A 15,826-nucleotide genomic window follows, 5' to 3' on the forward strand; every position below is an offset into this window, starting at 1 on the left:
CCCCCCCCCCCCCCCCCCCCCCCCCAATTTCCTGATTTTATACATAGCTCTGGCTTTTTTTGAATTTTTTTCTGATTCTTTTTAAGTAGTGGCCAGTTCTGAAGGTAGAGTTCTTCAGGCAGGGGAGATGCAAGTTGCTTTCCAAACACCTACCTGATGCACTGGTACTGCTAGACTCATCTTCATCCTCTTCTGATTCAGAGTAGAACTTTTCAGTAGGTTTCTCTTTCTTTGTCTTACCTAGAATTCCAGTCCATTCCTTTGCCTGTAAAAAAATTTCAACTTAAGTTTACTTTTACAACCAGCAATACAAAAATATACACACAACAGGGAATAACATTCGCAGTAGTAGTATTAAGCAGTTTCTAAATAAATCCTCTAAGCAAGTCAAGAGAAACTGTTAAACTCTTACTTTACACAATTAGGAGAACTAAAAGTTTTGTACCTACCTACAGAAGGTGAGATATGTCTATTAGAGAGTTTAGAAAAAGATTTACTAAGGCAGATTAAAAGCATCAGTAACCATAAATAAATTTCTATACCAAAAGAACTTGAAGTCTGAGAGTTTTATCTCTAGATCCAGCTGAGTTTAGCCTATGACTAGAATCAAGGGTAAATATGGCTAGTCACCACCTTTATCATCCCAAGTTTTAAGGGGAAAACAGATGTGGACCCAATAGACACAGAAGTTCCAGCAGCCACAGAAGAATTATATTTCACTTCCTTTGCAGTTGTCCAAATAACAGTAATTCTTACCATGAAGACAATACCAGAATGTGGCAATACTTCGGCCAGACTTTTTTTTCTTTCAGTATCCCCCTATACTACTAGAGAAGCAGAAGAAAAACTCAGGCTAGGAAAAAAAGCAAATAGGCAAACAACTAAATCAACAGAGTGATACAGGTCTGCCTCAGTGACTGCTCTGACCTGGAATAAGACTAACTTTTGAAAGAGCTTTAACAGTGACCTGCAATGATGTACAGCTCTAGAGACACACTGGCTTACTCTTAAACACCAAAAGCTGCTAAAGCTTTGTAATGCTCCACACAGCAACTGGTATTTTAAAAAGCCAATATTCTTTTGGATATAAACAACTATTTAATTGTGGATTGCAGCTTAACAACTCAGCTTCACTCACATACATTGCGTAGGCACATGCAGTATTAGAGGAACCACAAAATTAATGACAATGAGACACTCTCCAAAGAAAACATTTGCAAAAAAACATGGGGAAAAGATTTTCATGTTTGTTTTGAAGGTTTAAATGGATGGAGGGAGATGTTTTCTATTATGTGGTAGATGGATGTTACTCCATTTGATCAATTTCCTGCAATACTTTTTGTTTTTATGGACAAAGGCACCTCCACACATTCTTTCGTGTCAACCCTATCATTTATAATCCCCTGTTTGAGCTGACTGCCTTCAGATTCTCCCCATAAAAGCTTTCAGAAGTTTGCACACAAATACCTCTTTTCCTGAAATGTATATAAGAAGGTAGACAAGTAATATGAAAGTACTAAGGAGAAATGCTTGTTCTACCACATTGCAGTTCACTGGCTTCTGCAAGTCATACCTATTTTTTAGAATTTTCTCTAGCTTTTCTACACCTAACATCTTATATGTAAATTATTTTATGTGCGATTTACTGTAGAAGTTGGCTTATGACAAGGACCATGTGCTTTTCTGGGTATACCTGTTAGAACGACATACCCCCAGGAGCACCATCAGCATGCTCTATTCCAATACATTTATATTTCTGTTACTGTTCAATAGCTTTCACTGACATTTAGTAGGACGCTGGTACCAGAACATGACTTTGCCTCAGAGTTTACAATTCAGTAAGAAAAAGCTATTGGTAGTAGAAGACCAGCCCTGTAATGTCAACAAATGACTAGTGCACTAATAGATGACATTTTCCTATTATAAACTTCCCTAATTCTCTCCAGATCATCTGAAATGTAAACCCTGGTCTCTTGCAAATGTTACACTTTGAAACATACATAATTTTTCCCCCTGCCACTGCCTTTTGCTTATATTATCTATTTCTCCTGTTTAGACTTGGATTTGTACATGAACAAACCTCCGCTGCCCTCCTACTTCAGCAGTACAGCTACACTCGTCATTAACAGCAATTAACATACTGCAGCACAGCAAATATAAAAGGCATGAAATCAAAAGTGAGATGGAGGGGAAAAAAGCCTATTTAATCCACGAGTGAAGCAGAAGTGGCCTACAGTTCATCCACTTCCCTCATTGAAAAGAAAACAGCAAGCATCGTGCAGGTTTCCAAATGTTCCATTTCCAAGCTAAAATAAGCAACATGGATGTTCACATGCATCAACAGTTTTCAGTACAGCATACAGATAGTATTTAAATACTTGTATTTTAGGCTAATATTCTATATTGACAAGTGCCTTCAGCAAAGTTACTTTTAATGATGCTGACGTACCAACTCGGCTACGTCGACATTTCGGACGGAGGGGTCAGGCGCCACCTTTGGCCAGTCGGACAGCTCCAGGTAGCCGGTGGCTCGGCTGTTCAGTGTGTGAGACAAGGTGCCAAGCTGGAAATGATCCCGATCTATTAAAAAAAAGGAGGGAGGGGAGAAATACACAAACACCATGAGCTCTACCACAAAGAGCAATCTTAATCAGGGCTAAAGGTAATTGCCATTATATTACCTCAAATGTCATGGAATAAATATAAACTAGGAAGCTCTTCATAGGTCAAAAAACTGATTTCAGTCCATAGATTACAATAATCTCCCCCATAATGGTCAATAAAAAAGCTAATCAGTCAGTGTGTTTAGAGGTGTTGCTCTGAAATGTAGCTTCTCTAAAAATTACTTTACTGTGAATATTAAGAATGACAGCACAGTTAAACAATCCATATACATGTCTTGGCACAAACACATCCAGAATTTTAATAGTTTTTCTTCAAAATGGAGATCCTTTTAGAGCTTCAAAACTGGGACTAAGTATGAAAATTAAAACTGCAAATCGTCACAATAACAGAGCATTTTTAATTAAGATAACCTGATAACCTTTCAATTTGAGAAGACAGACAATGGTTCTTACTTGTAAAAAGACAGGGAAAATGCACAGGGAAAATTATGACTTTGGAGAAAAATAATAAAACTCTAATCTTTTGAGATTCAATTTATTTCAGATTCATAAAACGTTTGCAAATACTCACATTAACAATCTTCTATTAAAGTCCAGATAAAAGACTAGAGCTATTTTCCTAATTTGAAGAATAGTTTTCCTCAGAAGACACACCTTCTGTTATTTAAATCAAATTTAAAATCCACATGAATAGAAATGGATCAGTTTGTCAGGGTTTATCATCACAGAAATGCACTGTGTTTGCACCATGCAAACCTTGCTTGCTGAAAAGCAAGCAAGCAGAGCGAGTATCCTTGCATATTAATCATTTGTATTTGCTAAGTGACACAATTTGTGAGCATATTTGAAATAGAACAGGCTGCCACATTCCTTTACACAATGAACATTTCCCAAATGATTTTGGCAGTTATACCTTTAAAAGGAGACTCAAGCAATGGGGCAGGTTTCTGCGCCAGAAATATTTTTTTGGCATATTTGCTTAAAGCTCCACTCTTCTCATTCGGAACAATAAGCTGCCTAATAAATCTTGTACGGTCTCTGATGTCGTAGCTTTGATCATACTTGCCGAGATTTAATACATACTGGGTAAGCAATTTTGTCTGTGGAAAAAAACAGGATAAGAACAGAATACAAGTTATTTATGATTATTGATAACTCTGGATAAACATATTTAAAGAGGTAATAAAAATGAATGGTTATGTCAAACAAATGTTGTTCCACAGGGAATATGCATTTCTAAAGCTGCAAATAGAATTCTGCAGCCAAAGCACATGTCCTCTTCTGTATTGGGGAGGTGAATGCTGAGTACTGAGAAGCAGCCATGTGCTAGATTATTAAACTGCTGAAGTGGAAAGAAAGGCATCATTAAAAAAATAATCATATATGGCAAACCCGCTGAAGGGTCTACGTGAGGATAATGAATGTGGAAATACAACTAAAAACATGGCACTCAAAACTTAATCGGAAAAATATGCAGGACATCAAAACATCAGAGGGTATTAGGGGGCTGGCAAACTGCTTCTGCTGAGGTGTGTTTTATGAAGAGATACTGTCCCTGGCATAAGCAGTGTCTGCACTCTGACTGCACTCAGTTACTTTATCCTGAATTATGACCCATTAAAGCAGACACATGAATCACTGAACTGGATTACTGCAAATTATTTGCAGTGCATTTAGCTGTTACTTTTTCATAAAAGCAAGCTGCTGATGCCCTCTAAAAACCAGGATAAAAGACTCCTTCCATTTTTTTCTTGAAGCTTAAAGCCTCCAGTAATATCGGTCATTTATTTATTTATGTAAGAGAGCAACTTATCACAGCTTTTTACAGCATAATAGGACTTCCTAATTTGATGTCTGAGAATATTAGCATGTATTAAATAACTTTAATAATTCAGTTAAATTTTTAAAACTAAAAAAAAAGAATATAAAAAATCAGGGAGGCTTTCCCAGTGTCTTAGAAATAACACAGTGTAACTGGAACAATAGTGCTGAACAGACTTGTATCCATTAGATACATTTGAAAGAAGTATGCCACTTTCTTTACATACAAGCAAACAGGAAAAAGAGCAAAAATAATATACCATTATAAGGAAGTAAATTTTTAGTATTTTAACTCATAACTGATGAATAACACAGGGTTAAAAATGTATTGTCAAGGAGGATTTCTTTTCTTTACACAAAGAAACAACCTTGCATATATATCCTGTTTATCATGCTATTGTTATAATAATAACACAGTATCAATCATGTGAGCGGAAAAATATGTACAAAAAAAAATCAGTCAATTTTATTTTGTGCAATTTGCTAAGAAAAGTTCAGTTTAATAATTTCCACCTTGAGAATAAGTGTTAAAGTGCTTTCTAGAGATTTAAAAATACTTTTTCAGAATATTAACTCCCATAAGTGAAATACAGAGTAAAGAAGAAATGGTTTTAATTTGAACAACATACAATGCATGCAAGCATTTCACAAAATACCCTATGGCACCAAAGATTTGAAGAAATTAGTCATATTACATCAGAGTAAAAGCATAGTTAAAAAATCTTTCAGTGAAACATTTTTTGTTTCTTTTTTCTCTCTGATACCCAAGGATGGTTCTGTGAAAAGATATTTTTTCCCCCAAGGTACTGTCTCAGCTCTGGGAAAGGTAAAACTTTCCTATATGTATTTCACAGCTTATTAGTAGCTCTTTCTTTACCACGGTATAAAATCTTAAACAACTGCATCAGACAGAACATACGTAATCTGCACTCATGCAGGACTTAACGCTGTTCAATCAAATGAAACTGGGAGAATTCCCAAGCAGCATGAATTAAAGTAAATGAGGGATACCTCCTGCAGCCCTTGCCTTCACCTCTCCTTTGCAAAACAAAACAAGGCTTCTTGCTGTCATGGCAGAAAGCTCAGCAGAATGGATCACAAAAAACAGTTGTCTTTGATTGTGAATTGCTATAGGGATGGGAAAAGTTGGTGGGCACTTCTTCAGTGAGCACTGATGGAATTAGATGAAGAGTTGATCCTGAAAGACTGCATTTTCATTAATGGGATCATTTGCTCCAGGATCCTTTTCCTCCTACCTTCCTCTCCCCTAAAATATCTTTTCCATATCGTCCAATACAGATAAAGACGCAACAAATTTATATGGAAAAACGCACCATACCTGCAAGAAGTCTCCTTGCAAGCTTCATGTATAGTATAAATAGTTTTAATGAAAACAAAAAAACGCTATTTTTTTTCTCGTCCTATGGCAACACAACCAAACAAGTAGAAAAGCTTTTCTACATGGAGGTAGCTAACAGAAACAATTAATTTTAATTAAAAAAAAAACAAAAACAAACTAATGAACACACATCAATTTTTCCAACAAAGGAATATCCATAAGAAGCTAAAAATTATTTGAGCAAGCACATTAATTTGGTGAAATATGACAGAATCTGCACAGAATCTGCTCCATAGAACAGTAAGACAAAGTATTCTGACATACGATATAATACATTATTATCATATGTCAACACAGCCTGTTATCTGGACATGCTCATTATATAGACATAATATTTCTTTTATCCTCACACTGTTAGAATCTACTACTATTTTTTGTACATTTTGGCCTGGCTAATATGAAAAGAATACTTCAAGTCATCCTTCAGCAACATTTCTAGAGGCAATAGTTCTATTTGAGAATTTAATGCCTATCCTATATCAGCAGCAATTAAACTTTTGGTAGATCCCCACTTTAAAAATTTTATAATACAAGTATCACCAACAGATGAGGGTCTACTATTGGAGAGAAACAGCCATCTATCCACTCATTCATCACAGGATTTAAAGAACAATGGAAATTCTTGCAAAAAATCCTGAATCTTAAAAAGCATTCCTGAGAATATGCTGCACTAAGTGCTGCACTAATATGCGTAAGGAAATTATCAGCAAATACAATAATATATTTACAGAAAGGGACCACCGAGGGCAAGAGCTCTTTTCATCTGTTTAGTTGTGTTGAGTATCTCTTGGTTATCCTACCACTACACCTCAATAAAGTGACATTGTATCTTTTAGATTTTCACAACTCCAATGACTTTGGATGAAACTGATACAGGATTCAAAAAAAGTATTACATGGTAGGGTAGGATACAGGGGGTGAACACATGGGAATGAGGAAAGATGGACAGACTGACAACTGAGCAGTCAAGTGTACAAGATTTGCCTTCAAGTTTGAAAAGTTAGACTGAAAAATGGCTGGACATTTTAGGAACTAAAGTCATTCCAGAAAGAAATGTTTTAATACTGAGTGAGCAAAGAAGAGTTACTCCTGGGAATAAGGATGTAGATATAGGAAGAGTGTTGCCAGCTGCTAAAGGCAAAACCATCATATTCTAGTTTGAAGGAGCTTTGAATCAACCCAAGTCATCAACCTACTCTGTCAGAAAGGAATAGCTTGACCACTTGAGAAGACAACTTATTTTTCCACAACCTAAAACTAAAAAGAAAACTAAAAAGGAAAACCCTTTGATGAAATCTATCATTTAGGAGGCAACTCAGGAGACAGTTTCTTCTGCTTTATGATCATTATTGTATTTGAATAAACGGTTATGCAACACTTACAATGATGGTTTACAATGTATTAAGATGTGAAACTGGAAAAAGAGCATCACAGAACTCATCATCTCCTTGTAGGCAATCAATTTTTGGCCAAATATGGTGTTGAAAAAATCAGTGTAAAATCACAAAGATTATATGGAAAATTAGTCAATACTATGTAAGGGACCAAAAGGAGACAGTTTAGATAATCAAACCAATCTTTCCTTAGCTCATTCAGCATTTTCATTAAGATGAGCACTGACAGAAAGAAGTCACCTTTCGTTACTGCCCCATTTTAGACTGCATAAGCAAAGGACAAGCATTCACTCTTATCTGAATGCATGGCAAGACAGTTCTTCTCCCACATACCCTACAGAGTAAAATCTCAGACAAATCAAGTTTGCAGTTGGATATAGCTGTCAAGGAATGAGAAGACACCACAGGTACAGAGATACAAGATCCTGTGCTGTCCAAGCTGTTGTAAAACAAAGAGGTCTAGCAGCCCAGGAAACTGCATACATCTCAGACAATACATTTCTTCTACATTTGGAAAAAAAATCTCTGATTTTACAACCTTTTACAGTAATAATTGGAATTACAGTGAAAAATGAATGTCAAAATGCTATACTCCATAGCCAGAGAGTGACAAAGTTCACAGTGCTGTCATTGAGAAGAATGAGGCAGCTGGCACCTCTCATAGCTATTGTTTTCAGCTGCCTGGAGATCCAAGTTCACCTTTTTGTACTACCTGACATTTTTAGATTATCTTTATTACTAGAGATGATCAAAACCTACCCTCTCCACAAAGTGAAGTGAAATAGTAAGAAATACAGAAAAAGAGGAAGCCGTTACTATCTTTAAGATGAGCACTGATGGAAAGACATAACGAGGCCTTTTGCTGGCATCTCCTTTTAGATACCCTGAAAAGTAATGAGCAGCTTCTTGTTCGAATTGACAATACTCCCTTTAAAGTTCTGGTCTTAGATCCAGAAAACAGCAAATCACACCAGGAAATTCTCCTATTTGATATTAGTAATACCATTTACAAATCTTTCCTATTTATGTGAGTTTAAAAAAGCCACAATTTCCCCAAGAAAGAAAGAGGCAAAAAAAGAGTCATCTCATCACTACATTCATATTTACAATCCAGCACATACGCAAAGAGTCATGGTTAGATTTAGTCTGTCAGATTTCTTGAAAACTGATGTTCAGCTTTTCTTCGTAGAATAATATGGACTAGTTTTGGTTACTTATATAAATCACAACTGATCTATACAGACTGTACAAAAACCTACTGTGACTCTAAATATGTACACTTCTGAATTTAAGCTTACCTGCTTTGAGTTTGTTAAATAGAGTTTTGCGCCCAAATTTAAGATCTGCAACTTTACGAGGTCATCTTCATTAGTAAAGGTCTTGGCTGTCTTTCTCAAAACATCAGGTGCGATCTTTGGAACCCGTTCACAGTACTCGCCGATGAGCCAGAGTATGCTGGCTCTGGCTACTGGAACCTGAGAAAACATTGCCCACTCTAAGTTAACACATTCACAAAGATTACTTGCATACTTGTACATTTGTGTGTTCAGTAACAAATTAAACAAAATACTTTTTAAAGACAATTGCCACACAAGGAATACAGAGCCAAATCAAATACTGTTCAATACAGCCACTGTGGTAGACTGAATATTCATACAAATGTAAGATACAGACCCTGCCCCAAAACCCATGCATTATGAGTTGAGAAGACAAACGGAGCAGGAATGGAAACAGAGGCACACAGAAGTGATGTGTTCATGTTCACAGTACAAGCTGGTGACAGTTGGGAAGAGAATCCAAGTCTTCGAGGTGTCATTAGGAATTTTTACCACCAGGTTACGCTAAACACCACGTTGAAACAAAACAGTGCTTTTTTTATGACTATAGTCATCTAGAAATGGTTTCCAACAATACAGCTTCAAATTCTACCTATCTACTTTAAAAGCACAAGAATTTCTTTAAGACCATTGCTACGTTTCCTTCATTTTTATTTAAAATTTTATGACAGTAAGATTCATATTTTTGCAAATGTCCAAGGCTAGCTGAACACAGAATTTTGGAGACAGGAGTTCAAAATTAGGGTTCTCAATTTCTGAGTAAGATCTAACCCCTCAACTGAAAACACTCTGACCAGAACTTCACACAGGTCTTATTGTTTTGGAGCTACTTGACTGTTTCACTGAAATAACTGGGAGTAGCAGTTTTTAGATGAACTCCCAGCACATAGTGCTGACTTCAAAAGCACAGTACTGTCACGGACAGAGAAGAAACAAAATGGAAAAGCACAGAGGGAAACAGAAGCTCAAGCTCCATGCAGAGTTTAGCTAGAAGTAGTCAGGAGTTAAATTAAATAATATACACACACTTCTCAAAGGTGAGCTAGCCTGTATTAGCTGGTGGTCAAATAAAAAATTGCATCTGTGTTACATACCTCCCTGAAAATACTGTTCCCCTTCCTTGAGAGGAAGGAAGAAAGTATGCGATGAGAAAATTCTTCTAGGCAGAAGCATGTCTTGCATAGCATCTACAGACTGTGGTGATCTCATATTCTGTACAGACTCTTCTTGTTCAACTGATGTTGAAATGTTATGGAAAAACTGTAACTGTTCTATCCTATCAAATGACTGGCTGTAGTTTAGAAAAAAGGAAAGCTTCCAACTGTAACTGCAATTTCAGTTAATTTTGCTGCTTCTTCTAAAAAACATTTGTACTAACACTTTCCATTACTCCCTACACTACACAGTGATCTTTTTTAATAAGCTTACACTTAGGCTAGTGTGAGTACTGCCTTCGGTTTCACAGGAGAAACAAGCTTTAGAAATTCAACATTGTCATTCTCAAAGCACTAACTCCTAGCATCTTTTATATATGTTTTAATTACTTTTCCTGCATATGTCAGTTATTCATATATGAATATCTATTTCTCAGAATTACAATGGGAACCAACTATTAAGTAACCTACTCTGTATGCACATAAAATTTGAAAGTACTGCTTTCCAGTTACATTCACAAAAGGTAACAAATGCAAGTAAACTACTAAGGCTCAGGATAGCAATTCCCAAAGTATGGTCCACAGTCCCTAATAAATGGCCCACTAAGCCATACTAAAGAAATACTAATTATGTTCACAGGAAATTTTAATGATTAGACATGTTTTACTGCTCAAAAAAGTTTTAGAACAGCTTTGAATAAAAACCTGACAATATCTGCCTCTGTACTTCATATTGTTGCAAACAGACATGCCAACCAAACTATAAACAGGCATGTCATGGGGACAACGGAGGATTGCCTCTGCTGAAAGAGAAAGCAACCAGATCATGGAAAGACAGAATATGGGAGTCCAACAACAACAACAAAAAATCCCCTCAAGAGATAAATGCCAATTCTGAACATGGAAAAGATATTTAAGGTAGAGGTAACATAATGTATTGACAGTGGTGTAACACAGTGCTTTAACATACATAAATATACGTAAATACTGATTGAGATACAGGTGAAATTTTTTTTGTAAATTGACAAAAAATATAAATGGCCTTGGAATTTACAGTGTGAGAAAGGGGAACAAGCTAACGAACAACTGCTAAATATAAAAACTCTAAATGTAGTCACAATACGTTCACCTGTGAAATGGTAAGACTGATGCCACTACCGTACACTGGAAGGAAAGAGGTTATTTCTAATGTTCCAAAGGTTACACTGCATTAAGACCTCACTCCCAATCTATTACTTTAAATTGGGCTAAAGAATAGTAATTGAGTGGTACATTAAATTTTCCAGTATTAGAGCAGTTCAAGTTGCCTGCTGTACAGATAGATACCTCTAAATAAGAATATATAGGCAACTTCAGATTTCAGTTATGCTAGATTTATTTTTCTAAAATATTTGATTACAGACTTGTTAAAACATTAGAATTCTAGAAGAGATCACCAAGTACCACAGTTTGGGCAGCAGCCTATTAGAAACATCCCTTATCCTATTATTGTCTTTTCATAAAGCAAAAATAGCTCACAGAGAAGACCTATTGCAGTAATAGTATTAATTATGAAAGACAAACATCAGTATTGTACTCTTTCTAGTCAAACCCAGGACTACACTTTAAAACCACAATGAAATATATTTAAATATATTTAAACAGTGTGCATTTAAGCACAGTTAACAAAACTCTTTAAAGTTTTGTCCAGGTTTCTAAAATGTAATTATTAGAGTAATAATCTAGTTTTAGAATGTAAAATAAACAGACTAAACAAAGCCTAATTTCAAAAACAGCGACAATGGAAGACAAGTAAAATTTCTTGTGAGACTCTGCCTTTTAACTAGGTGGTTAGCTTACTATGTAAATACTGTATATAAGAAACACAACTTTGTGCAACAAGAATCAGTATCAATTACAGACTCTTTGAATGAAACCCTGAGTGGAAGCCAATTTAATGGAAAGTGTGTGTTGAACTGATGAAGCTAATGTTTCTGTGTCACTGCATTAATTTGGGGCCAAAACCACAGAGTATTTTCAGACTTCTTTTTCCCTGTTTAAGTCTTCCAGTCCTCAACCATGTAATATCAAGTGCATGATCTGCAGCTGTTGTTTCCAGGTCATTCAAAACAGCAAACAAGAAATAAAGCCACTTCTACACCTTCATTGCCTTTTCCAGTATAGCTTAAGTAGGGACCTTGAATTGACAAAAATGCAGGAAATAATACTTTCATTATTCACCCCTAATGTGCATTATCCTCAAAGGCAAACAGGATTGTAAATTACTTTGCCTGATGTTTTATTCCATGTGCCCTGAGCAAGTGGTTAAGTGTACTTTTGAAGCTTTAGTACCAGAAGGCAGTTTCTACTGCCATTTTAACCCATTACCTGTCTGGAGGAAAATAAATAAATAGTTAAAAAATAAAAAATAAAACCCAGGCAGACCTCCCCTCAAAGCAAGACTGGTTACTTACAGCGGTTAGAGAAAGACATTATAAAGATTTTGCAGATCACTCTAAGCAGCACAATTCAAAAACTACTGCAATTCAGCTCTAACCTTATTACACAACACACCAGGCTAAAGTACAACTTAAAATCACCAATTACAGTCATCCACATTCGTCACAAACACGAAGGGATACTCAAATTGCAAATGAGGTCTAATTCTCTGCATCCAGAAGAGAATTTGCATAGCTAACAAGTTTTTAAATTTTACTTGGAATCAGAAACGGAAAGAGGGATGAAGTTGATGTGAAATATCAGACTGGCAGCAAGAAGAAAAGGTACACAGGAAAGAATAGGAGTAAAAGAAAAGTGGGGGGGGTTTGTTTTCAAATGGTAGATCTTTAAGGACCCTTCCATTACTTGAACTTTTACACATTAAATTCCTTTAGAAAAGGATCTCCACTGATGACTGCCACCTCTTATATAGTGTACAGGTTTTGTTTAAATTGTGTTTTATTCAAACTGAATATTTGCTTCAAGTTCAGTGTACAGTGTCCCTGGACACAATGTCCCAAAGGTCACATATTCCTCTCAAATTGTAAAACATTCCATAGATATTAGAGCAAGTAAAAAAATTATCAAATTATGGGAACTGTTCATTAAGGCATTACTTACATAAAGGTTTAAAAATACATTATTAAAGTATAACCTAGGGAAAGGAATGTGGCTAGAATCTGAAGCTTGCAGGACTGAAATACGTATGAACATATGAATGTCATACCTTGTGATACCTTCCCAACATTGAGGGAAAGGAGAACTTAATTAAAGCAAGCTGCCTCTGCTGTGGAGCCATATCAGAAACACAGCAATAAGCAGTATTTACATAGGAATACTGCAAAGGAACTTAAGTTTGTTATTGTTGGATGAATGGACAGAGCAGTGTCAAAAACTCCCAGTCACCTACTCTAGTAATAAGAATCCCAACCCAAACCAGTAATTAGTACTTCTTAATTGCTTCCATAAATGAGATGTTTTTCTACACATATTAAGCTCTTCAGAGTTACAGAAATCTGTCTTATTTTTCTTCTAAATAGGTAACTCCTTATCCTGTCTTTATCCCATCAAGAATTGTTCCTCCTCATCTTTACATTAGAAAACACTGCAGGCTTCTCTCATATTCTCACTCATATTCTAGAAGGAACTAGGAATAAGGCTGTAATGAAAACCAAGGATGCCAGAATTCACCAGCTACCAAGAGAAAAAAAACATGCCTTAGCAGTACTATAAGAGAAAGCCTGGAGAAAAATCACACCAGAACTACAAGATTCCCATCACCTAGAATGCAATCATTTCTGGGTACAATGTACCACCATAAATTATTATTCTAAAAAAAAAAAAAAAAAGCAGAAACTAAATTGGAGACTACTGCAGCTTGTTTATATGAGGAAATACACAAATGTAGAACACCATTGAGACATTCTTACTCAGAGCTAATTCCTGCTAGGTTGATTTACATTCCTTCATTGCTAAAATGAATTAAGACAAATCAAAAGAGGCATACTTTGGACATAAACAAAAGTGTCTTGTGTTAATCCAGTTTTATCAATGCAGTCTAACCAATCCACTTTAAAACATAATTCCGATAAAATCTGCAAGTATTTGCACTTAGACGAATTCTGGACCATCGCTGTTTTGAAGGAAGGATTTTCTAAGAGTAGACTATATGACTATAGGACACATATTTGATGAGAGAATATTCTAAAAGCTTTTTCAAAAGCCCCTCAACAACATCTTTCAAAATGTCATCCTTTACAAGGTGGAAAGGCACTCTCATGAATAAAAAAAAGGACTAGATGACAGAAAAGACAAAGCCCCCCTTACAATGGGAGGCAATCATCAGATGTCCCATAGGGACTTATAGGGGAGAACGTGCTGTTCAACATATCTGCGAGTAATCTAGAAGATGGCTACCTAGTGAGGAGACAGTCTTCTGACACAAAATTATTCAACGTAATCTAAACCAAAACAAAGCCTGAAGAGTTGAAGATGACTTATTAGTGATACTTAAAAATTGGGCAGAAGTGATGAAGCCAGCCTTGCAACATTAATAACAGGACTTCCAAAAAAAAATACTCTACACATACTGATAGACCTCAAACTATTTCTAGGGAAAAATATCTTGGAATCATGAATATTTTCAGAGAATTGTAGAATTGTTAACTCAATGTTCTGCAGAAGTCAAAAGGCAGACAACCCCAGGAAAGTGACATAAAAAATACAAAGCAGGTAAAATCACTATGTCACTACATATAATTTCTCCTTCATGCTCTGACTACTGCACACATTTCTGGTCACCCCAACTCAAAAACCACACAATTATCAGAAAAGACAAAGAGGGAAAGGCTTATCAGAGATCTGGAATATGAGGAGAGATTAGAATTTTTAGATTAGTAAGCGTGATGATGTGCATAGCAAACTCAAGCTTCCAGTCAGCGGCTAAAAAGGTACACTGGAGGTACCTCACAATGAACTTGCTCTTATCTTTAAATCCCGCTCTCTAAAGCACCAGGTTTTGGTGCTACTGAAGATAAGACTACTCCATTAAGAGGACTTTTGGTCTCAACCAGTATCATCCTTCTTTAAATGGCCCTTTCCCACATGCATATTTTTTAAACTCCTGTCACTCCAAAAGCTATACACACAAAACTAATTAAGCCTACCTCAGAGTGAACAGCTAGCACAAACTAGGACTGCTTAGATCTCTGGCTGACAACTTACCAAATCATTAAATTGTAAAGCATGATGACATTATTAACACATTAACAGACAAATGGAAGCATTTTTATGGTTTTAAAAACCAGAAGTTTAAAGAGATCCAATTATTCTCTTGTTTAGTATCTTCAGAACACCATCAGACATGCATTTCTCAGTTACAATTTTTGAAGTGTGTGGAGTAAAGGAGCTAGAACACAGCTGGATCGAGCTGTACTATATACAGGTGCAGGTACTCAACAAATATCAGACACAAAATAGATCTTATAGATCTTTGCCTGCACACACCTAAGATAAAAGTTTAAGGCACAAATGGTAACATACAAAAGCTAAGGAAGAAAAATAAGCACTCATTTCAGATATGTAAGAAAACAATCAATTAATGGGCAAACTGAAATGGACAGCCCTAAGCTTTACTATAAATGAGAGTCAGTGGTCTACAAGAGCTCAGTAGTTTTTATTTGCACTTCCTAGTATTTCTTATAGTTGGTCAGATAGATTTAGCTTACTATCCATCCTATCACTTTCTAAATGGCTTCTGTAGATGAAGAAGATGAAGACAAGAACAAGTAAATTTCAGATTGGATGACCTGAAAGAAATATTGCTACGAAAGATTTTTAGGCACCTCATCATTGACAATCACAATCTCAGGCTAACCCAAGTGAAATTTATAACAACATGAATGAAATAAATTCAGGCACCAACCCCAAAATGTATTCCATCCAGTTTACACTGATTTTGTTTATTTTAGTGGCTAAGCGTTCACCATTTACCTAAACTAAATCATGACAGAACAATCAAAAGTGCTTTTCTATTTAATTGTATTTAATTCCATTGATGCTTTTGTTTGTGTTTTATATAGTAGTACATTAATTTCAGCTCTAAGAAGCACCAAAGAAT

The 15,826-nt window shown here is 35.8% G+C and overlaps 1 protein-coding gene across 5 annotated transcripts in view; it reads right to left on the reverse strand.

Moving 5' to 3' along the window:
* The window catches only part of AP3B1 (adaptor-related protein complex 3, beta 1 subunit), a 161,447-nt gene that overhangs the window by 65,471 nt on the left and 80,150 nt on the right, over positions 1 to 15,826 (reverse strand). For all 5 annotated transcript variants that reach the window (XM_010582852.1, XM_010582853.1, XM_010582851.1 and 2 more), the window contains 4 exons: positions 8,537 to 8,713; positions 3,538 to 3,724; positions 2,450 to 2,580; positions 154 to 265 (listed from right to left, as the gene is read on the reverse strand). In XM_010582852.1, coding sequence (XP_010581154.1) covers positions 154 to 265; positions 2,450 to 2,580; positions 3,538 to 3,724; positions 8,537 to 8,713 — 607 coding nt within the window. The remainder of the gene's footprint in view (positions 1 to 153; positions 266 to 2,449; positions 2,581 to 3,537; positions 3,725 to 8,536; positions 8,714 to 15,826) is intronic.

The sequence above is a fragment of the Haliaeetus leucocephalus genome, unplaced genomic scaffold, assembly GCF_000737465.1.
Source record: "Haliaeetus leucocephalus isolate CR32 unplaced genomic scaffold, Haliaeetus_leucocephalus-4.0 Scaffold849, whole genome shotgun sequence".
In the NCBI taxonomy this organism is placed as follows: domain Eukaryota; kingdom Metazoa; phylum Chordata; class Aves; order Accipitriformes; family Accipitridae; genus Haliaeetus; species Haliaeetus leucocephalus.